This window comes from Microtus ochrogaster, unplaced genomic scaffold (genome assembly GCF_000317375.1).
Source record: "Microtus ochrogaster isolate Prairie Vole_2 unplaced genomic scaffold, MicOch1.0 UNK1, whole genome shotgun sequence".
NCBI lineage: Eukaryota > Metazoa > Chordata > Mammalia > Rodentia > Cricetidae > Microtus > Microtus ochrogaster.
Genome location: NW_004949099.1, coordinates 1,148,676 through 1,175,658, shown reverse-complemented (window position 1 = coordinate 1,175,658; position 26,983 = coordinate 1,148,676). Strand labels below are relative to the sequence as shown.

The following is a 26,983-nucleotide window of genomic DNA, read 5'->3' as shown; positions in this document are numbered from 1 at the left end:
GATGGGTGTGTGTGATGGGTGTATGTGATGGGTGTGTATGATGGGGGGGTGTGTGATGGGGATGGTATGATGGGTGTGTATGATGGGTGTGTGATAGGTGTGTGATGGGTGTGTATGATGGGTGTTGTGTGATGGGTGTGTGTGTGATGAAGGTGGTATGATGGGTGTGTGTGATGGGTGTGTATGGGTGTGTATGGTGGGTGTGTATGATGGGTGTGTGATGGGTGTGTGTGTGTGATGGGGTGTGTGCGATGGGGTGTGTGTAATGGGGTGGTGTGCATGCCTCGTGTATGTGAGGGTCAGAGAACAACTCTCTGGAGTCAGCTCTCTCCTGTCATCTTTAGTGAGTTCATGGATGGGACCTGGGTTGCCAGGCTTGCCCAGTGAGTGCTTTCACCTGTTTAACCATCTTGTACTTAAAGCATCTTATGTATTGAAATATATTCCCTAAAGTTTAACTCATTATTCTTGGAAACATAGTTAATCAAAAACGGAAAACTGTCTGGTTTGCTAGTGCATGCCTACAATCACAGAATCCGGAATTCAAGGCCAGCTTCCTTTACACAGCAGGTTCTAAGGCAGGTCTAGACAACTTGAGACCTCAGAAAAACCAACAGGCTGGGCCAGCAGAAAGCTGACTCCAGGATAGACTCTGCTGCTGGGTCTGAGACCTGAGCTGCAGATCTCAACATGGTGAGTGAACCTCTGCAGGGAGGTTTAATTGCAAGGTTCCTCTTGTGCATTGTGGTGTGTGTACATACACGCATGAACATGATAAATAAAATAAATTAATTTAAAAAGTTTTAAACAGGGCATGGAGATATGCCTTTATTTCTAGTTCTCAAGAGACAGAGCTAAACAAATCTCTATGAGTTCCAAACTGATGTGTACCAACACCACCAGGAGAAAGAATATTTTTTTAAAAAGGAATTCCAAAAACACTCTTAAAATAGAAATAATACTACAAACTATTTTGATTTTACTCAAATAAAAATTATCTTAAACCTAAAGAAGTATGAAGACTTTCAGGGAAGAAAAATGGTAACAAATACTACTTAAAGGAAAAAGAAAAAGACTAGTCCTTTGTGGGCTAGTGTATTATTGGATAATGAAGGCCAACACCTCTGAAAAGAAGGAATTATAAAAAGCTGTGAATGTTTCTCTCCTTACCACACCTACTACAATTACATGACAGTTAACGTTTGTAACAGTCAATTATGTACTCACCCTGGCATGTGAATAAAAATGTTTCCTCTTTGTTAATCTTACTGGTCCCCAACTAATACTATTTTTTTCAGAGGCCTCAGGGATGAAGCGGGGAAGTAATGAAAAAACAAATTTTTTTTTCTTTGGTTTTTTGAGACAGGGTTTCTCTGTGGTTTTGGTTCCTGTCCTGGAACTAGCTCTTGTAGACCAGGCTGGTCTCGAACTCACAGAGATCCGCCTGCCTCTGCCTCCCGAGTACTGGGATTAAAGGCGTGCGCCACCACCGCCCGGCGAAAAAACAAATCCTGATGAGCAGGGGCACAATGGAACAGAAGCCCCAGCTACTGCAGGCTGAACAGAATCACTCAGCCCAGGGGCTCAGGACCAGCCAGGCAGCAGAGCAAAACTTCATCTCAAACTTAAACCAAACACAACAGAAACTAAAATGGAACTGGAATCTGGGTGGGTTCTAAAGAAAAATACTTAACAAAGGAATTCTCTCCTCCTAGTTTCTCTTTGAAATTAATTAAAAATGGGTATTCTTACTTTAAAAGAATAAATATCTTATATCCAATTTCAGCAATTATCTAATGCAAAGAATTTTGTATATCAAATCCTATTTAGGCAGAATCACTCCTAAATTTGGTGTTAGAGTCCCAAGAACTTGATTAATGTCAATGTGCAAATGACACTTGTGAGACAGGGCTGCTGCAGAGAAACAAGCATAGACAGGGTATCTAGTCTTTTAGGAGGCCATGCATACACACAGTGCTCACTCACACACACACACACACACTGTTATGATTTTCGTCTCTTTTTTTTAAAAATATTTATTTATTTATTATGTATACAATGTTCTGTCTGTGTGTATGCCTGCTGGCCAGAAGAGGGCACCAGACCTCATTACAGATGGTTGTGAGCCACCATGTGGTTGCTGGGAATTGAACTCAGGACCTTTGGAAGAGCAGGCACTGCTCTTAACCTCTGAGCCATCTCTCCAGCCCCGTGATTTTCGTCTCTTTAAGAGACAAGCCACTCCCTCCCCCATCCGCTGAGGCAGGCTGATCTTCAGCTTCCAGCCTGAGCTCACTCTCTTCTGTCTTCCTCTTGGAGAGGCAGCTTCGCTTCTGCCTCTCTCCCCACTTCTCCGCTCCCCCCTTTCTCTCTCTCTCTGTCCTCCTCTCCTTCTCCCCCCTCTAAGTAATAAATATCCAATTCTATTCTGTATGATGTGTCTATCCATGTCCCTGTCTCCTGCCTGCCCAACAAGTGTCTCACTGCCTGGGACCAGCCACCGCTCGGGGACCCGCAGCCGTCTCTTCCTGGTACTGGCTGCTCCCAGGGCCCCACTGCCTGCCACCACATGGCCCGCTACCACCATTTGGGGACCTACATCATTTCTGCTGCCTACTGCTGCTAGGGATCTTGCAGCATTTTTAAAGAATCATAACACACACACACACACACACACACACACACACAGAGGATTTCTGGTCTTTTAGGAGACCATGCATATACACAGTGCTCACACACATGCACACACATAGAGTTCTGCAACAGCACAGGACTGATGAGGACTTGTACTGGACCAAAGGCCAGCCTTTAATACTACTCAAAGATAAGTGACTCTGAGCAACTGGAAGAAGATACCTTCTAAAGCCACAGAACCACTCATAAGAGTTTCTCAAATATCTGCTGTCCGTAACTGTCTCCTCCTTGATTGCCTTTCCTAAAGGCCCTGTTTCTTAGCTAGTATCACTGCAGTCAATCACCACGATAGCCTTACACACTTCGAGACAAAAGATTCCAATAAGCTACAGCCAAAGCCCAACTGAGTACTGCTTTCACTGTACAACAGTGTGCTTTCTCGATGGTACATGCCTGTCATTCCAGCTTTCAGGAGGCTGAGGCAGGAGGATTATGAGTTTCAGACAGACCTAGACTACATAGCAAGTTACAGGCCAGTCTAATTTTAGAGAGAAATTCTGTCTCACTAAACAAAACCTGGGACTAACAAGATGGCTTGGGGGTAAAGACACTTGCTGCCAAAGCTGATGACCTGAATTCTATCCCTGCAATCTACATAGAGAGGAAGGCGAGAACCAATTCCACGTTGTTCTCTGACCTGCACATGCACCCACATGTATACACAAATGTAATGACAATTTTTAATAAAGGCTAGATGTAGTGGTACACATCTGCAATCCCAGTACTTGGGGAGCAGGAGTCAAGGTCATCTTGGGCCACACAAGACCTATCTTAAAAGAAAAAAATGGTGTTGGGAACAGAGTAAGGGAGGAACTAGAGGTTGGCAAATGATGTGAGCTCCTCAACGCTTATATTCATCTATATATAATCGCATGGTGTTCTGAATCCTCAGAACAGAACCACTGATGGAACTTTCCCAAGTGAAGATAGGTTATAGACTTGGTCCCCACTTCATCAATAACCCAAACTGTCACAATGTTGCCTACCTGTTCCACACCTTCCACTTCTGGAATGTAAAACTGCAACATGTTCTGAATCCCGCTTTTCAGGGTGATGATGGAGCTGGGGCAGCTGGTGCAGGAGCCTTGGAGCTTCAGCCGCACGATGCCATCTTCGAAGCCGCGGTAGATCACGTCACCCCCATCCTCCTGCACGGTCGGCCTGTGGCCACAGGACATTTAGAACACATTTAAAACAGCAGATGCATGCCTTCAATGAGAACGATTAAGATAGTTCACTGCTTTGTGCATGTGCTTACGTGTGTGTGTGTGTGTGTGTGTGTGTGTAGTTCTTGGATTGGGGTTCATGGAATATATGTAGCACAGAGGCCAAAAGCCAACCTTGAATGCTGCTCCTCAGGCACTGTCCATCTTGGCTTTTCATGGTCTCTCACTGAACAGGAACCCATTTATTAGGCTACGTTGTTTCTGCCCCAAGCACAGGGATTACAAACATACACCCATGCCCAGATTTCTTAATGTGGGTTCTGGGGACTGAACTCAGGTCACCATGCTTGCAGGACAAACACTTTACCATTTGGCCATCTCCCCAGCCCCATAACTTGGGTTAAATTTAAATTTCTCTCTCTCTCTCTCTCTCTCTCTCTCTCTCTCTCTCTCTCGTGTGTGTGTGTGTGCGTGCATGTGCGCACGCGTGTGCATGGCACACATGTGGTCAGGCGAAACCTTCCAGAGTCACCCCCTTCTCCTTCTCTATGTAGGTTCTGGAAATGGAATTCAGGGTAGCAGGCTTAACAGAAAATGACTTTCTCTGCTGAGCATACTCATTAGCCATGAATTCTAGTTTTAAACCATCCGTGTGTATCCAGTTTCTCTTCCTCTCTGTATGACTGGCTCTTGTTGGGTATGACAAGAGCCCATCCATCTCATGGCTGCATGGTCCCACCACACTAACATGGCAGAGTTGATTACCATCCAGCTATTGATAGGTATCTGACTGTGCACATAACATGGCTGTAAAGATTCATCTGTGCGTCTTTTGGTGTGGGTAGGTATTAGGAAAGGGCATATACTTGAGGGTAAAACTCCTGGGGCAAATTCTGAACATAAGCCAGGAGTAGAGGCGTGTGCCTGTAATTCTAGCACTGAAAGCTGAAGCAGGAGGACTGCCATGAGTTCAAGGCTAGACTGTGCTATAAACTCAATTCCAAGCCAGCCTAAATTACAGAGTGAGGCCCGTCTCAACAAAAGTGTAACTATTTAAACAGTGCCACTTTCCCAGAACTATCCACGCTTATATGCCACCAGACAGGTGAGCACGCCTATCTCATGAGCCACTGGTGTCAATCAAAATGGATGAGCCTGCCTGCTGGATTTGAAGTAACGTCTATGGCAGTTTGATCTGGATATACATAATGAGTAGGAAGGCTGCACACTCTTCACCCCTCCACATTTAGCGGCTGTCTCGTTACTGTCTTTTGCTGTGTGCTTGCTCTAGCCTCTATTTTAGTTTCTCCTTTCAATTTGTTGTTCTTATATATTCTGTCATACACATACTGCAAAGTCTTTCAAAAAAGCTTTAAATACGGCATTTATGTGTGTGTGTGGGGGGGTATTATTTGTGTACCACATAGATGCAGGAGCCCTTGAAGGATAGAAGAGGTCATCAGATCCCCTAGAATTAGTGTTACAGGTGTTGTGAGCCACCATGTGGATGCTGGGAACTGAATCTGGGTCCTCTACAAGAGCAGTAAGTGCTCTTAACCACTGAGCCATCTCTTCAGCCCCCTAATGTCGTCTCCCTTTGTTGTGTGTCTGTGTGGGCGCTTGCACATGTGTCACAGCGTGCGTGTGGAGTTTGCTCTCTGCTTCCACCACGTGGGTTCTAGAGTAGAGCCTGGGTTGCCAAGCGTAGCAGCAGGTGCTTTTTATCCACTGAGCCATCTTGTCAGCCCTATATACTAGAAAATCTTCTACTCTGCCTTTTCACGAGAAAGGCATGACTTTACTATTGTCTAATTTGTCTTTTCCTTGATTTTTCCAATTTTCTTGTAACCTGAATAAAAACAAACAAAACAAACCTGCCCAGCCAAGGTCATGCAGATGTTAATTAATTTAATTGACTGTATTTATTTGTTCTGGGGGCGTGTATATGCTGCTGTGTGCCTATGAAGGCCATAGGTCAACTTTCAAGAGTCAGTGTTCTCCTTCTACCCTGTGGGTCTCAGAGATGAAGCTCAAGTCACCAGACTTGGCAACAAGTAACGTAACCTAGCGAGCCATCCCAATGGCTCCATATTATCCCATTTAAAGTATCCACCATAATTTCTGTGTTGACTTAGGTTGTTACCTGCCTAACCTTAAGCCATTCTGAAGAGTACTCCATCCCACTGTAGTCAGGAAACAGTATTCCGGGATGGGGGGAATGGGGGTGGGAGAGGTGGGGGGCAGGGTGGCTCAGTAGTAGAGCACATGCTTATGAAGTGCAAGACCCTGGTTTAACCCCAGAAACAAATAACAAAACCCGACAATCTCAATGAATTTAACTCTGAAATTTGATAAGGGATGCTTTAGTGCACGATTCATATACACAGGAAAATAATTTTCATTCTTGCTGAGTACACTGTACATATGTCAACGTTTAGTCAATTGCTAACTACATGTTGAACTCTACCCTGGCCTGGGAATGGTGTGGTGCACTAAGCCTTTCATTCCAGCAATCAGAGGCAGAGGCAAACGGAACTCTGTGAGGCAGAGATCTATCTGGTGCACATGTACCAAGTTCCAGGCCAGCCAGGGCTACAAAGTGAGACCTTGCCTCAAAAATAAATAAATAAAAATAGTAAGTTCTAAAACTTTCTCTTGCCCAATTATTTTTTGTGCTTTGTTAGATAGAGGTGCTAGTTTCCTCACCTAGCTGTGTGTCACTTCTGTCTCTGTCCAATATTCTTCATTTATTCTGAATCTGTGTTATTAGATGGTTAGAATATGATTCTGGTAGCAAATACTCCCACTGTGTGGTGGCATCTACAGCTGTCGGGTACACTGTCTTCTGGTGTCTGTGTAATTCCAGAAGCCCTCCTCCCCTCACTGTCCGAACGCTATGCGTTCTCCAGTGTCTCACTTTCAATGTTTCTGTCCTTACATTTAAGCAGGTAACCCTTATAAGGAGCATGAAGTTGGTTTTCTCACACTGGGACAACTTTATCCTCTGTTAGCCACTGTGTGCATTTAGATGTATCTGCCAAAGCTTCCAGCACGTCATCATCTTACCGTTTGTTTCCATTCACTCTTCCGCACTGACCAAGCACTCCTTAGCCTGCCCTTTTTTCTGCACAGCTGCTTGTTATGTTTTGCTGCTGCTATCACCTTGACATACCTACTTCAAATTTCTTATTCTACCATGAAAGATTACTTTTACCATGTCTCAAATAATGCCAAGACTCAGATCACTTCTGTTCACACTCACCTTCTATTTAGGTCATTTTTCTTCTACACAATTAACCCTTAGGGCACCATGTGTGCTTTTCTGCATGCATGATGCCTTGTGCTTTTTTCTTTCCCCAAATCCCCCTTTCTGTGTGCTTCAATCTGGGTTTTTACTACTGTTCTACATTCCAACACGAGTGAGTCCACTCTTGAGCACATGAAAGTAATCTAATGAGTTCTTCATTTACTGTATTTCTAGTTCTACAAATATTCTTTCTTACAGATTCCTGTTCTTGCAAGAATTCCTCATCTTTTCGGTTTTTTCCCCCCTGAGACAGGGTTTCTCTGTAGCTTTGGAGCCTGTCCTGGAACTAGCTCTTGTAGACTAGGCAGGCCTTGAACTCACAGAGAACCACCTGCCTTTGCTGGGATTAAAGGTGTGGCCACCACTTCTTCATCTTTCCATTTATTTTCTTTAACATTTTAATCACCTATCTTAAACACCAGTTGGAATATCGCCAGTATTAAGTATTACTTCAGTTTCTCTTTGTTGAGTTTCAAGGTAAAGCTAATAGGTTTGTTTGTTTTTTGAGACAGGATCTCTCTGTGAAGCCTTCACTGTTCTGGAACTTGCTTTCAAACTTAAATATCCACCTCTTTCTGCCTCCTGAGTGCTGGGATTAAAGGCATGTGCCACTACACACGTAAGTAGATCCCTGCCACTTAGCCAGCCTCTTATTTTAAATTTCTACATTGTTTCTTAAAATACCTAAAGAAGAAAACATTTTAAAAGTCCAGACTTCCTGGCCTGCTGTGAGAGACTTGGAAACAGGCTGTTCACTAGTCTTGTTTTTATCCTCTTTTTTTTTTTTCCTATTTTGTGTATTGTTTTTGAGACAAAGTCTTGCTATGTGTACCAAGCTGGCCTAAACTCACAAAGCTCCTCCTCCCCCTGCTCCCCTGGGGAAACACTAGTGTCACTATGCCTGGCTCCTGTCTTTATTTTTTTTGAGCAGTTAGTACATAGGTGCTATTCTCTTCACAATGCTCATGAATATGAAGTTCTTTCCTACACAGACTGTGAGGGAAAATTCGTCTTGACCATGCGCTCACAGACTATATTAACGATGTCAGTGAGTACTGAGGCACAGCCTGCAGTTCAGTTGAGGCGATGACTATGTTGGTTACCTCCCTGTTTCTCTGGAGCCCTGCTCCACTCTCCGGTTAAAGCGCGCTGCTTTAATGAGAGCTGTCTCTGCAGCACTGGATTGCAGAGGGGACAGAGGGTGCTGGGGGTTTTAACACATACCGTATTCTAGTATCCAACAGTTCTTTAATCATTGCCACAACTTCATCATCTTCTTCAGAACCTAAAACAAATTATAAATAAAAACTCAAGAGTAACAGTTTTGTAGTTATATAAGCATTAAACCAGGAGGGTTTTCACATGAAAGCATAGTCAGGCATGGTGCACCCACGCAGATTCAGAAGGATCACAGGAAATGCAAGGCCAGCCGGTCTATAGAGTGAGCGAGACCTTGCCTCAAAATGCAAAACAAAAACAACAACAAAATAGAACACAAGCTTGGTAAAGTAGCATGGCTCATGTGGTTCCCAAAAGAAAAACCAAGGGAAAATAGTCACTCAGCGTTCAGTAATATAGGGAAATACATCCTACAGCGAAGCCTGATCGTGCTGGGGATGAGATGAGGAGCAAACCAACAATCTTTTTTTTTTTTTTTTTTTTTTGGTTTTTCAAGACAGGGTTTCGCTGTGGCTTTGGAGCCTGTCCTGGAACTAGCTCTTGTAGACCAGGCTGGTCTCGAACTCACAGAGATCCGCCTGTCTCTGCCTCCCGAGTGCTGGGACTAAAGGCGTGCACCACCACCGCCGGCTCAAACCAACATTCTCAAGGACCAAAGCGCAGAACAGAAATGCACCATCTGACTTCACTGTCAATGTGACATGGAAAGGCGCAGCTACTTATGAAGCATCTTTTTAACCTTCAGCTTCTCGGTATAGTGATTTTCCAAGATAACTATATCAAATACAGATGTAGGCCTTCTGGAAAGTTCCAAATACTTTGCAAATCTGAACCAAGAATGGTGTTTCATTTTGGTTTTGCTTTATCGTGTGTGTGCACATCTATGTACATATGCAAGTGTGCACATATGAACATGTGTGTGTATGAACGCACGTGTGTGTATGAACACACATGTGTGTGGTGCTGGGAGGAACCTATGGCCTTGCACATGGAGCATACTCTACCAAGGAACTATATCCTTGGCCACTGTTTGAATTTCGTAAAGCTTTATGTAAGTTTTACCAATGCCTGTATAAAAAATGTAATGCTCTTTTCAAGAAATGTATTCATCTGCAAAAACATACAGAGATTCCATGATGTACTGTAATAAATATTAGATTCCCGGCAACCCCATAAGTACTTTATATTAAACTGTTCTAACCTTTGAGTCCATTTTCATGAAAGAAATAAAATACGATAAAGTTAAAGGCTCTTAGAGCAGCAGTCCTAGGTGCCTTCCCATCCCTGTTACTACCCGAGAGCAGGGCTTCCTCCAAGCATGCGCACATTTCCAAGTGTAAATTTACACAGGTGAGACCAGGCTTCACCTGATCCACACTGCACTCCTAGAGTCCCTTGAAAGTCTTTCCATCTGCACAGGAAAACAGGCTCACTGTAAAATGATCTTGGGAGAGCTTTGCCTCACTGGCATTTTGATGGGTTTAGTATCTAGCCCTGGGCAACACCCCTGCTTCTAGGCACATCCGTGAGATAAATTCCTTGTGATGAGGTATTTGAGTCAGTGAGCTTGTGGCCTTTTTCCTTTTGAGGTACTTGGAACTGAACACAGGGTTTTGTGTTTGCTAGACAAAGGCTCTACCTCTGAACTAAACTCCTAAGTACAAATTTTGTGTATTTTTATTTTTGGTAGGCACGGTTAAATTGCTCTTTGTTTTTGTTTGTTTCTTTTTTGAGATAGTATAGCAGTCCTGGCTGTCCTGAAACTTACTCTGTAGACCAGGCTGCCCTCAAACTCACAGAGATCTACCTACCTCTGCCTCCCAAGTGTTGGGATAAAAGGCGTGTGTAACACTCAGCCTTAAAAATGGCTTTTGCTTTCACTCTGTGGTAAGTGTGTGTGTGTGTGTGTGTGGTGTGTGTGTGTGCAGCACTGAGGAACAACCCTGTATGTACACATACCAAGGGTGTACTTCACTACTGAGCTACCTCTAGCCTCTAGCCATGATTAGAAAGAACTATTATAACTATTTCATATCCTAGAATGCACAAACACATAAACACACCCAGTGTTTGTGCAGGTACATGTGTGGTGGGGTGTGTGTACACGTGAGACGAGTAGGCAAAGACGGCTGGCTAGAGAGCCCAGGGATCTGCCTGCTTCCACTCTCCAGTGCTGAGACTGCAAGTGTACATGCTACAGCTTGATGATTGGGTTCTGGGGGCTGAACTCAGCCAGACCCTTGACTAAGCTGTCTTCTCAACCCACCTAGAACATTTTTAAAAAATCTACTTAAATCAATATTTAAAAAAGACATATGACTCACTTTTTAAAAATTAGTAAAGAAAATAAATAGAAAATTTACTGACATGGAAACCTCATAAAATAATACAAGATACAGAAAACCCTCAGGATCAGGATCAATACAAGAATGAAACTAAAGCATAAAGCAGGACATTGCCAACTGGTGCCACAGACCTGTGATTTCAGCTCCCAGGGAGGCAGAGGCAGGACAACAGTAAGTTATGCCTGCCTGGATTATGGAGTAAACTGTATAGTTGTTAGCCTGGGCAACCTAGTAAGACACAGCCTCTAAAGTGAAGAGGACTCAGTGGTAGAGAACTTGCCTAGCATGTGCACAGCCCTAAGTTCAGTCCTGGAACTGAAGAAACAAACAATAAATAAAAGAAGATACCATTTTAAACCTAACATACTGTATGGGAGAGGCACTATTAGGAGGTGTGGCCTTTTTGGAGTAGATGTGACTTGTTGGAGGAAGTGTGTCAGTGGGGGTGAGCTATGAGGTTTCAAATGTTCAAGCCAGGTACAGTATCTCTCTTCCTGCTGCCTGCTGATTCAGATGTAGAACTCTAAGCTACCTCTCCAGTACCATGTCTGCCTGCATGCTACCACACTCCCTGACATAATAGACTAAACCTCTGACATAATAGAATAAACTAAATGGAATAAAGCCAGCCCCAATTAAATGTTGCTGTGGTCATGGTGTTTCTTCACAGCAATAGAAACCCCAACAAAGACATTCTGGTTTAAATAAATGTAGCCAACTGAGTAGTGGTCAAAGATGCATAAACCTAGCTCTAAGTGGGCTGAGATAAGATGATTCAAAGTTCAAGGCCAGCCCACTTCACAGAGGTAGTTTGAGATCAGCCGGGACTATGAAGTGAGACCCTGGTTCAAAACCAAAGCAAAACACAAGTGCTGGTGCACACCTTTAATCTCAGCACTCAGGAAGTAGAGGCAGTGAGTTCAAGGCTAGCCTGGTCTATGTACGGGAGTTCCAGGACAGCCAGAGCTACACAGAGAGATTCTCTCTGGGGGTTGGATTGGGGAAACAAAAGGAGTGGGAAATTGGCTCAGTAGGGAAGACAGGTCAAGCTCTCTAAGAGTCTCTAAGCACCAAAGGGAAAGAGCAAAAGGAAAGAAAAGACCTGAAGAGACGACAGAGGTCTAAGAAAACAGAGACTCCCCCATACTGCTAACGAGCACAGTAATTAGCTTTCCTGCAGGAAGACTCCACAACCCCCACCCCAACACACACGGAAGCAGCGTGTCCACAGCAGCAGGGCTTGTGATGACATCAGCACAGTCAACACAGTAAAGCACAGCACACAGCAGCCTGCACCAAATGTCCACAGCAGCACCAGCAACGCATACAGTGAAGGGACAAGTTAGCTGCACCTTGTTCATTCTGATGGGCTAGCACATGCTTAAAACAACCTTCAAAGAAATTATACTCAGCGGAAAGGCAAGCTGTGATATAATACAAGTGACTTGAAGTTTAAGAATAAAAACCAGGAAACTGGGTATGTCGGCATGGAGGAGGTGGCAGGACTGTAAATTTCAAGGTCAACCTAGGTTACAGAGCTGGATCCTGTCTCAAAAACATTAAAACAACAAGAAAAAGAATAGAAACCAATTCTACCTATTCATTTCAGTTCATCCTATAGGTACAGTAAAATGCAAGTCAACCAGGCTCACACACAGGAAGGGAGGGGTAAGTACAGAACATCACCTCTTTCTTTCCTGCTCTTCTCTCCTCCCCTTCCTCCCCCTACCTCGTTTTTTTTTTTTTTTTTTAAACAGGCTGTCAATGGAAAGCCTTGGTTGGCTTGAACTTGCCACATGGAGCAGGCTGGCCATGAACTTACAGCAATACTTCTGCCTCTGTCTCCCATGTGCTGAGATCATAAATGTACACCACCACCACACTGGTTTTTGTCCTTAGTATTCATTTAAAAATGGATCTATAAACAGAGAACTCTCAACAGAGGAATCTACAATGGTTGAAAGACACTTAAGGAAATGCTCAACATCCTTAGTCATCATTAGAAATCAAAATAACTCTAAGTTTTCGTCTTACTCCTGTCAGAATGGCCAAGATCAAAAGCACTGATGAGAGCTTAGGCTGGAAAAGATGTAGGGTAAAGAAAACACTCCTCCACTGCTGGTGGAAGTGCAAACTTGTATAGCCACTTTGGAAATCAGTATGGTGATTTATCAGAAAATTAGGAAAAAAAAATCTACTTCAAGACCCAGCAATACCACTTTTAGGTATATACCCAAAGGATTCTCAATCAAACCACAAGGACATGTGCTCAGCTATGTTCATAGCAGCATTGTTTGTCATAGCCAGAACCTGAAAACAACCAGGATGCTCCTCAACCAAAGAATGGATAAAGAAAATGTGGTACATTTATACAATGGGGTACTACTTAGCAGTAAAAAATAATGACATCTTGAAATTTGCAGGCAAATGGGTGGATCTAGAAAAAACTATATTGAGTGAGGTAACCCAGACCCAGAAAAACAAATATAATATGTACTCATTCATAAGTGGCTTATAAACATAAAGCAAAGAAAAACTAGCCTACAGTCTATAATCCCAGAGAACCTAGACAACAAGGAGAACCCTAGGAGAGACATACATGGATCTACATAGGAAGGAGAAAAATACAAGCTCCCCTGAGTAAACTGGGATTGTGGGGGTCATGGAGAGGGTAGAAGTGGAGAGAGAGTAGAGGAAGGGAAGAGAGGGGAGAAAAATGTATAGCTCAATAAAAACAATTTTTTAAAAAGGAAAAAACTGGGTCTAAAGCAACTATGGAAAAATTAACATTTACTTGTTTCTCAATATTCTCTTCCAGAAACCACTAATATCTGTTAAATCAAGTGGAAGCAAGTTCGTGTCAATATATGATTTTTTTGGAATTCTCAGAATTTTTCATAGTTAAAAATTTTAGTTTTGCATAATAGATTCAGTGTTAACACAACTTTTAAGAAAACAGCTTGGCAGTGGTGGTGCACGCCTTTAATCCAGGCAGAGGCAGCCAGGTTTCTGTGAGTTCAAGGGCAGCCTAGTTCACAGAGTGAGTTCCAGGACATCCAGGGCTACACAGAGAAACCCCGTCTTGAAAAACCAAAAACAACAGTATATGTGGAGTTTTGTTCCATCAAGAATTGGTTCCCGAGCCAAATGCACTCCATGATTAAAAATATTCCCGTGCTCTTGGACGTTTCCCAGAACTAGACAGTGAGCCCTCCTCCTGAAGTCTCCTCTCTGCTGGTGAGCTCAAGGGCCACACGGTGGTACCAGGAGCTGGGGACAGCTGAGCCAACCATCTCACTCAGCTACAGACCCCAGGGGCTACAGTAGGCAGGCCAGATGTGCCCACTGGTGAAACAGTGGCAAGCCTGGTATGGGGTAACAGCTGCTCCCTGACAGGAACTGAGGCCGGCTCCATAGGAGGGAGTCAGATCTGCTGCTGTAACCTGGGTAAACCTGTGACGGAGAGGCCCGGCCTTTGTGGGGAAGCTATTTGACTAAAGCATGTTTGACATGATATACTCAACTATTTCCTTCTGAAATAACCCTGCTTCTGTCCAGGTTAGGACTGCTATCTTTGGCCAGAGAAGCTTCTTCAAGCAGTAGGTAGAAGCTACTGCAGAGACTGAACTTGGCAGTGCTGAAACCAAGTGACCGGTGGATGCTCAGTCCTAAACAGGACCTTGTTACCAGCAAGACTCAGAGAGCGTCAAGGAGTGTTGGGGGAGCAGAAGGAAGGTTTGAGCTGGAGGATGGGGTGGGAGCTGTTGAACACTATCTGGCTGCTCTTCCAGAGGACCCAGGTTGGACTCCCAGCACCTACACAGTGGCTCACAACTGTCTTTAACTCCAGTCAGTTCCAGGGAGATCTGGTGCCCTCTCCTGGCCTCATCTGGATAGGCACACATAAGGTAGTACACAGGCAGAGATGGAAGGAAAACACCCATACAAATCAAATAAAAAATAATTTTAAAAACTGATATTTTTATCTTAAATCAGGTCCCTGAAAATGGAAAGAGGCTTCACCCTCCCTGAGGACCTACACGAAGCTACTGGTTGCTGGGGAAGAAGGCCATCATCTATAGTGGTATAAGCACTGAGAAGGTGCCCGTGCCCCAGTAGGTGACATCTCACCCAAGTTCCTATGAGCAACTCTACCAGGCCTCCTTTGAGTCACTCACACAAAGAGCATGAGCGTGGAGGCAGGGCTGGATGAGAGAGAAAGGGGACCATCATGAGCAAGAAGAGGCAAGAGGAATAGAGGGTTATTACAATAAAACACATCACATACATATATAAAATGCCATAGTGAAACCCTAATTATGTATAATTAATATATTCTGTTTTCTGGTCACTTCTGCAATCAAAGCGAAGGTGGGCGAGGCAGGAAATCCAGTAAGAAATAGATAAGCATCGCTTACCAACGCAACACTACCTGCTTCTCCTGGAGGCGTTTCCTCAGTCACGAGGGGTAAGCCAGATGCAAAGAAGTCCATAATGGTTGCATAAATATCAGGTTTCAGTAAATTCCAGTCTAGTTCTTCATTCGCCTATAACCACGTTGAAGAAACACGTTGCATTTCCAGCCAAGTACAAAGCAAATCCACACTACCACCTCAGATCTTTCAAGAATCTTTTCTTTTTTTCTGGTGAGTCAGGGTCCCACCCTGCAGCTCTGACTGTCCTGGAACTCACTCTGTAGACCAGACTGACATTGAACTCTCAGAGATCCACCAGCCTCTGCCTCCTGAGTGCTAGGATTAAAGGCGTGCGCCACCATGGTCCAGCTCACAGCACTGCTGCAGGGCATTGAACTATGCAAAAACTCCCTGTATCTGAAATTAGTCGTATGTGCATTTGTCAAAAGAATGCATAAGCACATCCCTTTCAGAGAGGGTGTTATACTATGGCACCTGACAGATGCATATGTAATTCGTTCATAATATGGACTTGATTCCCTTTTTACTCCATCGACTCACAGCAGGAATTAGTAAAAATACTATTTAGGGGCAGGCAAGATTACTCAGTGGGTAAAGCTTGTCACCAAGCCTGGCAGCCTGCATTTGATCCCTGGGACCCACATGGTGGAAGGAGAGACCTGCCTCCTGTAAATTGTCCTGATCCCACGTGCATGCCTGAACACACACACACACAATAAAACATGGTATTTAAAATGCTTTTAATTTATTTAAATTTTATGGAAAAAACAATTTTTATTCTAGTAGCCTGGAAGCTGAACTCCTAGTCCTGCCAAGGCCGCACCCTGCTGTGGATTAGCCCTGTAATTCTGGACACTGCATTGACCCTGCTGTACGGATGAGGCTGTAGGATCAGTTACACCTGAATCATAACTAACTGCAGCTAGAAAAGGCCCTTTAGCAAATTGACAGATCTAAGAAGCAAACATCACCTGAGATTTTTTTTTATGTATTTACTTATTTTATTTTATGTGCATGAATGTTTTGCCTGCATATGTATATATGTAGTATGTGTGTGGCTGGTACCCACTGAGGTTGGAAGAGAGCATTAGGTCCCTGGAACTGGAGTTATAGATGTTTGTGAGCTGCCATGTTGGTGCTGGGAATCTAAACTGGGCTCTCTGCAAGGGCGACCAGCACTCTCAACTGCGGAGCTATTTCTCCAGTCCCTCACCTGAGATTTTAAATATCACAGTGTTATTAAAAACTGTAGCGGATCCCAGCACTCGGGAGGCAGAGGCAGGCGGATCTCTGTGAGTTCGAGACCAGCCTGGTCTACAGAGCTAGTTCCAGGACAGGCTCCAAAGCCACAGAGAAACCCTGTCTCGAAAAACCAAAAAAAAAAAAAACTGTAGCGGGCTGGAGAGATGGCTCAGAGGTTAAGAGCATTGCCTGCTCTTCCAAAGGTCCTGAGTTCAATTCCCAGCAACCACATGGTGGCTCACAACCATCTGTAATGGGCTCTGGTGCCCTCTTCTGGCCTGCAGACATACAGACAGAATATTGTATACATAATAAATAAATAAATATTAAAAAAACCTGTAGCACATTAAGAATGAAAATTCTAGGGTAGAGTGTGGTGCATGTTTGTAATGCCAGCAACGGGGTCCAAGGAAGGAAGGACATAGGTTTCAGGGCAGCCTGAACTACACACACAGCAAGACTATCTATGAGAAACCAAAGAAGGGAAATTGAAAACCAAAGAACAAAGAATGTTCTGGAGAGAGAGGGGCACTGGATTCAGAAATAGCTACAAGTCAGCTAGTCTAGCTTTATACTCATGACTGTACCTTTGTGACTGTGATGAAATCTGGTCCAAAGAAGACACTTTTCACTCCTTCAATCCTGAATAACTGCCTGTGGATACAGAAGAAAAAGATGTCAAGAAAGACCATAAACCCATGCAGAAGTAAAGAGACAAGTTAGCCATCCCTGGCTAGAACCCTATCCACTCCAGACAGCCTTGTTCCTACATCCTGCAGCCACCTACCTCACCCTAGGAGTCTGCCCAAGAGCACAGCACACTTGCTCCTCAAAGGCACACATGGATCTGAAGAGCACTGCCCCCCAAAAACGCCCACCGTCTGGAAATCAGTGAAAAGGCTGTGACACACGCAAACACTGCAGCACATCTTCACACGGAAAAAGACAGCGCTGCCAAGACCCACAAGGGCATTCTGAAGCCCTTCCTGGAGTCAGACACAGGCTCACCCGCCCCTTCACTCAGAAGATACCTGGCATCTCAAAGTGCCAGGTTCCCGGAAGACAAAAGACAGGCTGACTTCTCTCAGAAGCTTAGCAAAAACATTCCCTACAACAGCTCAGCACAGACAAGACCAGTTTGCTTAGTTGAAGATAAAAAAACTCTAGGTATACAAGAAACAGGAATTTTTTTTCCTAGTTGTTTTGTGGTAGTAGAAAATTGAACCTAGTGCCCAATCCATGCTCAGTGAGGGCTCTATCACCCTAGTGAACTGTTTGTTTTTGACTGTTTGTTGATTGGTTTGTTTGTTGTTTTGGGGTGTGTGTGTGTGTGTGTGTGTGTGTGTGTGTGTGTGTGTTTACAAAGGGCCTCACTGTGTAGTGAAGGCTAGCCTCAAACTCCTAGTCCTGCTGTGCTACCAGGGTGCTGGGCTTATGGGCATGTGTCACCACACAGGGCTACACTAACTTTTTGGATGCGAACATTTCAACAATAAAAGGTTAAAGACAGGTGTTGGTAGAAGAGGCTGCTTATTCATTCCCATCTGCCTGGCTAACTTAGACCTGAAATAATCACACAGAAACTTTATTAATTAAATCACTGCTTGGCCCATTAACTCTAGCTTCTTATTGGCTAACTCTTACATATTAATTTAACATTTCTTTTTTTAATATACATTATTTTATTACAAATTTTAAAAAAATAACAAGAGAAAATGCAACATCCTAAAAAAAAATTACTGGCAATACAAATTTCTATGTATGTTTGCTGTGCTACCATAAGAAATTAAAGAAACCATTAAATATTTAGGAACATTCAACATCAAAAGCTTTAAATCTAACTGTATGTTGTAGCCTCCCCAAAAAGGTACAAACTCCTTTTTTAAAAAAGTATTTTCTCTACAAAGAATCTCATCAGCTATACAAAAATCTGTACAGTTTTTATACTGAAGCTAATGTTGAGCTGCACTTGAATTTCACATTCTTAGCAAAATAAGTTGCCTGAGCACATACACTCCACACATTTTAGGACAGCCATTTATTCTTCATCCTCATCATCTTCATCTTCTTCCTCCTCCTCTTCCTCATCTTCTGGTTCATTCTTCTTCTTTGAGCCTGTTAGACTACCAGGACCCTTCTTTCCTACTTCACTTTTGCCCGTGGCACGGTGTGCAGCAATATCCTTTTCATATTTCTCCTTTAGCTGCCTTCTGCTCATAGAGTTGTTTATCTTTGGCAGACTGTTCAGACCACATCTCACCCAATTTTTTTTGCAGTATCTCCAATAGACAGGCCTGGGTGTTCACTTTTGATCTTTGGGCGATGTTCAGAGCAAAACAGGAAGAAGGCAGACGGTGGTCTCTTTGGAGCATTAGGATCCTTTTTCTTTCCTTTCTTATCACCTGTGGGAGGAACATAATTCATCTCCCTGTCATAGCGAGCTTTGTTGCTCTTGGCCAAATCTTCGACCTTCGATTTTTCCTTTGCAGACATGGTCTTCCATCTCTCGGAGCACTTCTTGGAGAACTCGGCGAAGTTGACCGACGAGTCGGGGTGCTTCTTCTTGTGCTCCTCGCGGCACGTCTGCACGAAGAAGGCGTATGAGGACATCTTGCCCCGCGGCTTATTGGGGTCTCTCTTGCCTATCGCAAAATGGTGGCACAGCGTCTACCTGGCGCGAGCGCGTCCCTCCGAGGCCGACACGAACACTTCCTTCCCCAAGCTCCTCACGACCCAAGCCGCAGCCTCTTGTTTTGCTTAATTTAACATTTCTATTAATCTATGTATTACCACGACGTCGTGGCCTACCAGCAAAGTTTCAGTATGTCTATCTCTGATGGCGGCTCCATGGCGTCTAACTCTGCCTTCCTCCTCCCATGCTATAGGCCAAGCCAGTTCTTTATTCATTAACCAATAAAAGCAACACATAGACAGAAGGACCTCCTACCTCCTGCACCATTAGGCATCATAGCATAGCCTCTAAGCCAGAACTCAAGAGATGGAGGCAAAAGGATCAGTAGGTTCAAGGCTAGCCTGAACTACTGAGACCAATCTCAAAAGAGCAAAAACGCTAAAAAGTTAAAATCAAACTAATCAGGAAATTAAAATCCTAGATTGTCCTTCTGGTGTGCATTTCTCCAGGAACTTTCATGGAGTCATGTGCTGTTTTTATTTAGGAGGAGGGCTACATGGATATTATCACATTGCACACTGTTCTGCAACTTGTCTTCACTTAACAGCATGTTATGTCTCAGGCTGAGGCTGTAGATCAGTGGCAGAACTCCTGCCTGGCATGCCCAAGGCCCTAGAGTCAATCTCCAGTATTGCAAGACACACAGACACAGACAGACAGATTGTAACTGTCTGCTCTGTCCCTTTAAGAGACAAGCCATGCTGTCATCCCCCCCCCCCCCCAGGCAAGCTGAAGATCAGCTTCTAGCCTGAGCCCCTTCTCTTTTCCATGGTCTCATGGCATGCCCATCTGTCTGTCTCTCCTTGTGGGACTCACTGCCCCTCGTGGCCCACTGCAGCCACTCAGGAACTGTGCCGTCCCTGCCTGGGACTGGAGCTGGCTGCTCTCTCAGGACGCGATGCCCCCTGCTGCCACCTGGGGGCCACTGCAGCCACTAGGGAATCCACAGCATTTTACTTAATCCATTACAAAGACAGAAAGACACACAGATACACACACACAGACATATATGTCTTTTTTGTAAATGCTAGTTTTTAGATTTGTTTATTTCACGTGTCAGTGTTTGCTTATACACATGCGTGCGCAACTAGACTAATAAACATCCTAGGCAAATCTTGTATGCCTGTGTGTTTCCTGAAGTTATTATTTCTTTTTTAGAAAAAAACATAATATAGGGAGCAGTGGGTGCTCAGAGGAGCCCTGTCTAAAAATCTAAAAAACTAAGATGGAGGGCTGGAGAGATGGCTCAGAGGTCCTGAGTTAAATTCCCAGCAACCACATGGTGGCTCACAAGCAACTATGAGATCTGGTACCCTCTTCTGGTGCAGTGTATACATAATAAATAAATAAATAAATATTTAAAAAAAAACAAAAACAAACGAATAAAAACTAAGATGGAAAGTGACAGAGGACACACAAGGACACTCCCTGGACTCTGTGTGTATGAACACTCATACACCCACACAAACTCATACTCTGCCCCCACACACATACCCCCCCCACTCATATCCTGGCCCCCCCATACACACAAACTCATACCCTACACACACACACACACACACACACACTCATACCCTGACCCCACACACACATACCCCCCTCACTCATACCCTGCCCCCCCCCACATACACACAATTTTTTAACATTTAGAGTTTTAAAGATTTAGATCAGAAATTTATCATAATTACCCATTTGGTGAACTTCCTTCTTAAGTTAAGTATTTATGCTACTAAGCTGTCAAATACACTTCCAGGAGAAAGTTTTTGTAATTTCAACTCAACTCTTCCAAAACCAAGCTGCCAACCAAATGTGCTATCTCTGCAAGGCTGCCTAACCACAGAGGGCAACTGTGCTTCCTGGGATACCCAGCAGAAACGGTACCTGGCCAGAGGCGAGCGGAAAGCTGCAGCTGGGGTGGGGAAGTCCATGGTCCTCGACTCAAGAACCGGCTTTCCTGGTATAAACTTTAAGCTGTTGGGATTTGGGGTGTCTTGTGTTTGAATAAACATAAATCGTACTGAAAAAGAGAAAGAGTGTTATGCTAGAAAAAAGTTTAAGTTAGATAACAAGGTGCTCTGATTTTTAAAGATTTATTTTTATATATGTAAATATTTTGCCTGCATGTATGTATGTGTACCACGTGTCTGCAGTGCTGTGGAGGCCAGGAGAAGCCATCAACCCTCTAGAATGGAGTCATGAATGGCTGTAGGCTATCATATGTGTGCTGGGAATCAAACCTAGCCCTCTGCAAGAGTAGCAAGTGCTCTAACCACTGACCCATCTCTCCAGCCCCCCCCCCCCCCAAAGTGCTCATTTTTAAATAAACGGAAGAAAAATTAGGAGGAATAAAAAAATCCCACAAACTTTATTTCCCAAGATGCTCAGAGAAATCCTAAGAAGTTAAAATGCCTGAACTTTGATGCTTAAGTATGTCGTTAAAAGTCCTGTGCCTCCCTCCTATCAGGAAGAATCTGCTTTTACAGCAAACAATTTTTTTTTTTTTGGTTTTTCGAGACAGGGTTTCTCTGTGGTTTTGGAGCCTGTCCTGGAACTAGCTTTGTAGACCAGGCTGGTCTCGAACTCACAGAGATCCGCCTGCCTCTGCCTCCCAAGTGCTGGGATTAAAGGCGTGCGCCACCACTGCCCGGCGCCAGCAAACAATTTTTTAAACAAAACTTTAAAGAAAGACTGCCACTACTTTCTGTTCTGAACCAGCCATTTTCTGTAGGTTTGCTTGTTTGAGAGAGAGACTCTCAGTATCTAGACCAGGCTGGCCTTGAACTTATAGAGATCTGCCTGTCTCTGCCTAAGGAGTACTGGGATTAAAAGTGTAGGCTGCAATGCCTGGCTTCACTTTTTGTTGTCTTAATAATTTACTAAATTATTAAGTAATTTATTATGGTAACTAAAGTCATGTACTTATTAGGTACTTTACTGAACCTGAAGGACTAAATCTGGCTTTCTCCTACTCAACACACTAGAGTAAATCGGGTCTACAGAAAAGGAGGTTTGGGAAGTACCCAAGGATGAAACTATAAATGTGAAACGAAGACAAACGAAACTTTCTTTGAAAGCTAGACTCAGATGACTGGAGTTGCCCAGTGCCTACAGCCCCAGAGTGGGAGGCTGAGCAAGATGACCCTGAGTTCATGCTAGTCTCAGCGACACTGCAAGCTCCAGGCTAGCCTTGGAATCTTAGCAAGCTCCTCTCAAAACGTCAAACCAAACCAAACAGCTGGGGGAGTAAAAATTAAGAAAAGTACAGTGTCCCCCACAACTTTTCTCCTTTCACATATAAAAGCTACCTCAATACTAATCTGAGTAGATAGTTAACAAAATCATTCCAATTATATTTTAAATTTAGTTTAATTAGGTATTTTATTTATTTATTTATTTACTTACTTACTTACTTACTTATTTATTTATTTATTTTGGTTTTTCGAGACAGGGTTTCTCTGTAGCTTTGGAGCCTGTCCTGGCACTCGTTCTGTAGACCAGGCTGGTCTCAAACTCACAGAGATCCGCCTGCCTCTGCCTCCCAAGTGCTGGGATTAAAGGCGTGCGCCATCACCGCCTGGCTTAATTAGGTATTTTAAAAACAATGCCACACACTTACAAATAACATTATATGGAGTTAATAGGTTGTATTTAAGAATATACATGGAGCCGGGCGATGGTGGCGCACGCCTTTAATCCCAGCACTCGAGAGGCAGAGGCAGGCGGATCTCTGTGAGTTTGAGACCAGCCTGGTCTACAGAGCTAGTTCCAGGACAGGCTCCAAAGCCACAGAGAAACCCTGTCTCAAAAAAACAAAAAAAAAAAAAAAAAAAAAGAATATACATGGATATACAAATACATACGTGCATACAATAACAAACTGGTGAAAAGGGAGACTGAATTTGAAGGAGAGTAGAAAGTGCTATATGGAGGGCTTATAGGGAAGAAAGGGAACGGAGAAACATTGTAATCAAAAATAAATAATAAATAAATAAATCCTAGCTCTGACATCCAATGGACACTTCTAATAGTGTCCTGAGTTAGCACAGGATCAAGGCTGATGTGAGATACTTCTTTCCCTTTGGGGAATGGTACTACAAGGTTCCTAACTAGGCAGGCACCAGCTCCTGCACAACAGAAATAGGAACCGTCAAAGGCTGAAATCACCGAGTGTCCAACAGGAAGAGACCAGAAAGCCACAAACTTCAGTCCCACAAAATTTAAACAATTAAAGTGGCCTGACCTGCTGAGTTACTCAGTATTTACATCCAAGATGTTTTGAGATTCAAGGAAGCATGCAGGCCATAGACAACCATTCCTCCCTCATCTCCTGTAAGAGAAGAGGTGAGAACTCCTCCTGACTCACGTCATGCCCTCAGCCTCACCCCAGAACGTGAACGTGGTAAAATGAAGAGAGAGAGGCTAATCCATGACATCAAGCCACGCACAGCCACCCCTCTCCAAGCTTCCCCAATTACAGTGCAGGGCTCACATTTTAAACTACTTTCAAAATCAGATGCTAGGAGGTTTGGAGAAAAGCCAGGAATTTACAGTTGTACAGCTATTCCTACACGATTCTCTCAAACACAAATCCACTTGTAACTTCTTTTTTATAATATTTCCTTTTAGAAATCACTTACTGACCAACTCACGTTCTCACAATGTGCTCATAAGACTTAGAGATTTCACCAGTCTACAGATAATGTCCTCTGACCAATCACAGTAAAGGACGGCTTTACCACGGAGGGGAGTGGACAGAAACTCGCTGGAGCCTTTTTATGTGCCTCTGAACACAAGACGGACAAGTTCCTGGGCTGCTGAGATGGCACAGGAGGTAAAGGTGCTTGCCTCCAAGGCCTGCACTCAACCCCCAGAACCCACACGGAGAGACCTAACTCACCTCTGACCTCCACACATGCATTGTGACACACTCTCACACATGCAAATAAATGTAATAAAAACTTTTGAAGAAACCTTTCAAATTTTGTCTTTTCTGAGCGCTAACTCTAGCACTGTTGCACTGGTTCCGCCACACGATGTCCTCAGAAGAGGTGAAACTGTACCTGTGTGAGTCAAGGGTGCACGCATTGGGAAAAGCGGTCTTCGTACATACTGGTGCAGAGGTTGTTTCTTGAAGGTGTGTGGAGTCACCACATGACAGAACCTATATTTAAAAAACAATGAATGACACGGTAAGGAGTCGACTCTGTTTTGCTGTTGTTTGGAAACAGGGTATCACGGTGAAGCCAGGTGGCTCCATGGACTTCTGTGGTAGATACTCTTGCCTCTGCTTCCTTGGTTCTGGAATCACAGACATGAGTGGTGGAACTTCCTTTCCCTCTGATAGAGAAGCATTGACTGGGTATTTTCAAGGCATCATTAAAGTAAAAACAAAGGGAGCTTTGAAAGTAACTACAGCTAGAGAAGGAAAAAAAAGGACATTTTAGTAGTGAAAAATTTTCCAGCTCTGACTTCTGAATCAGTTATTTTATTTATTTTATTTTTAATTTATTTTTACTTTTTAAATTTATTTATTTATTAAAGATTTCTGCCTCTTCCCCTCCACCGCCTCCCATTTCCCTCCCCCTCTCCCGATCAAGTCCCCCTCCCTCATCAGCTCGAAGAGCAATCAGGGTTCCCTGACCTGTGGGAATTCCAAGGACCACCCACCTCCATCCAGGTCTAGTAAGGTGAGCATCCAAACTGCCTAGGCTCCCCCAAAGCCAGTATGTGCAGTAGGATCAAAAACCCATTGCCATTGTTCTTGAGTTCTCAGTAGTCCTCATTGTCCGCTATGTTCAGCAAGTCCGGTTTTATCCCATGCTTTTTCAGACCCAGGCCAGCTGGCCTTAGTGAGTTCCCAATAGAACATCCCCATTGTCTCAGTGTGTGGGTGCACCCCTCGCGGTCCTGAGTTCCTTGCTCGTGCTCTCTTTCCTTCTGCTCCTGATTTGGACCTTGAGATTTCAGTCCGGTGCTCCAATGTGGGTCTCTGTCTCCTTTCATCGCCTGATGAAGGTTAATATTCAGGAGGATGCCTATATGTTTGTCTTTGGATTCACCTTCTTATTTAGCTTCTCTAGGATCGCGAATTATAGGCTCAATGTCCTTTATTTATGGCTAGAAACCAAATATGAGTGAGTACATCCCATGTTCCTCTTTTTGGGTCTGGCTTACCTCACTCAGGATAGTGTTTTCTATTTCCATCCATTTGTATGCAAAATTCAAGAAGTCCTTGTTTTTTACTGCTGAGTAGTACTCTAATATGTATATATTCCATACTTTCTTCATCCATTCTTCCATTGAAGGGCATCTAGGTTGTTTCCAGGTTCTGGCTATTACAAACAATGCTGCTATGAACATAGTTGAGCATATACTTTTGTTGTATGATAGGGCCTCTCTTGGGTATATTCCCAAGAGTGGTATTGCTGGGTCTATTTTTTTTTTTTTAATTTTGAGACAGGGTCTCACTGTGTAGCCCTGGCTGTTAGGAATTAGCTTTGCGAACCAGGAATCCACTGCCTTAAGTGTTTGCTTCAAATTGTCCTCCAAGACTCCCTGTCGGGCAAAGAAGAGCAGAAGAGCAAAACAGCCCGAAAGTAAAACCTCGGTGCTCCTGAGACCAGGAGAGTAAATGGGAGGGGTGAAAACAGTGTCCCTTGAGCAGAGCTGGGAAGTCAATCATTCCCAGGCAGCTCCCCTTACAAGACTCAGCTACTGCTTAACCATATGACATAAAGATGCCTATGATAGAAATGGCCAGTTAAAAGTCATACCCAGGAGAAGATACTCTGCCTTGGCCCTCCTCTGTCCCGTTCCCGGGTCTTCCCGTCTGCTCTGTTGAATGGCGTCTGCTCTGCTGAATGGCGTGTCTGATCTGGGGCTCTCAACACTCTGCCGCTTGCTGCTTATGCTAGTTTGCTGTATACTTAATAAATGCACTCTAAACAAAAGGCATACGGAGCATGGTATATCATTCTCCCTAAGGGACCCCTACCAGTCCATGGACATACCAGGCTAAGTATTCACTACATGGCAGCTGTTATCACTATGTAGCAACCGGTAACTGCACATTAAGTGAATATTCCCGGATTTGGAAACATCCTGGCATCTCAGGGTTACTGTTCCGTCAACCCTGGGGAAAAGCCGCAGCAGAGTGGAGAAATCAGAAGGGTACTCTGGCAGGAAGGTCTGCATTCTAAGAGACTCGGAGCAAAGTACTCAAGAAAAGTTATCGAAAACAGGGGAGAAATGGGCAACCCAGGAAACCCTCTGTTAATCTGCTATTTTTATAAGATGTATTAGGAGTTTTAAAACAGGGGTCTCATATAGTCCAAGCTGGTCTTGAACTCCTTCCTGCTTTCACTTCTCAAGTGCTGAGATGACAGCACAGAAGTGAGCTACAAGCCGGGCTTATGAAATGCATTTGAAACTTCAAGGTAACCACCAGCATTCTGTTAGGCCCTTTTCTACAGGAATCACACGGGTCTGGCAGATATCTGAGGAAGACATCAGGGTGGCTCTGAAGTGCAACAGGACACGGCAGGCCTAGGCGGTAGGTTCCCTCGAGTCGCTTCCCTCCGAGCCATGCCCTTGAAAGTGCTCCCCGGGAAAGGGAAGGGAACGACCCCGGGAATGATCTTCCCTTCGGAGCCACGTCCCTACGGGGTTGAAAACGGGACGGGATGTCCGTAGAGGGTGGCCGGGCCTCGGGCTCTGGAGCCAGGACAAGACTCCGTTAGACACCAGTCCCCCTCCCAGTGACAGGGCGGCGACAGGAAACTGCTGGCAGGGGCGCCCACACCTACCGCCTGCACAACCGGGCTACACCAGCTACAGCTCCCCACGCCCGCTGGGCCGCCGCCATCGTTTCAGTGCCGGTGCGCTTGCGCGGACACGCCTCCTTAGTCTCCAAGTCCTCTGCA

General features: G+C 44.2%; 1 protein-coding gene and 1 pseudogene across 1 annotated transcript in view; both read right to left on the bottom strand.

Annotated features, from left to right (window-relative positions):
- The window catches only part of Nfu1 (NFU1 iron-sulfur cluster scaffold), a 27,992-nt gene extending 1,009 nt beyond the window's left edge, over nt 1–26,983 (bottom strand). Inside the window, exons 1-7 of the mRNA XM_005364810.2 lie at nt 26,867–26,983; nt 24,122–24,222; nt 20,943–21,078; nt 16,957–17,023; nt 15,124–15,238; nt 8,392–8,452; nt 3,681–3,855 (exon numbers count right to left, since the gene is read on the bottom strand). Of these exons, the coding sequence (XP_005364867.1) occupies nt 3,681–3,855; nt 8,392–8,452; nt 15,124–15,238; nt 16,957–17,023; nt 20,943–21,078; nt 24,122–24,222; nt 26,867–26,925 (714 nt within the window). The 5' untranslated portion in view covers nt 26,926–26,983. The remainder of the gene's footprint in view (nt 1–3,680; nt 3,856–8,391; nt 8,453–15,123; nt 15,239–16,956; nt 17,024–20,942; nt 21,079–24,121; nt 24,223–26,866) is intronic.
- LOC101987262 lies at nt 18,032–19,335 on the bottom strand (annotated as a pseudogene).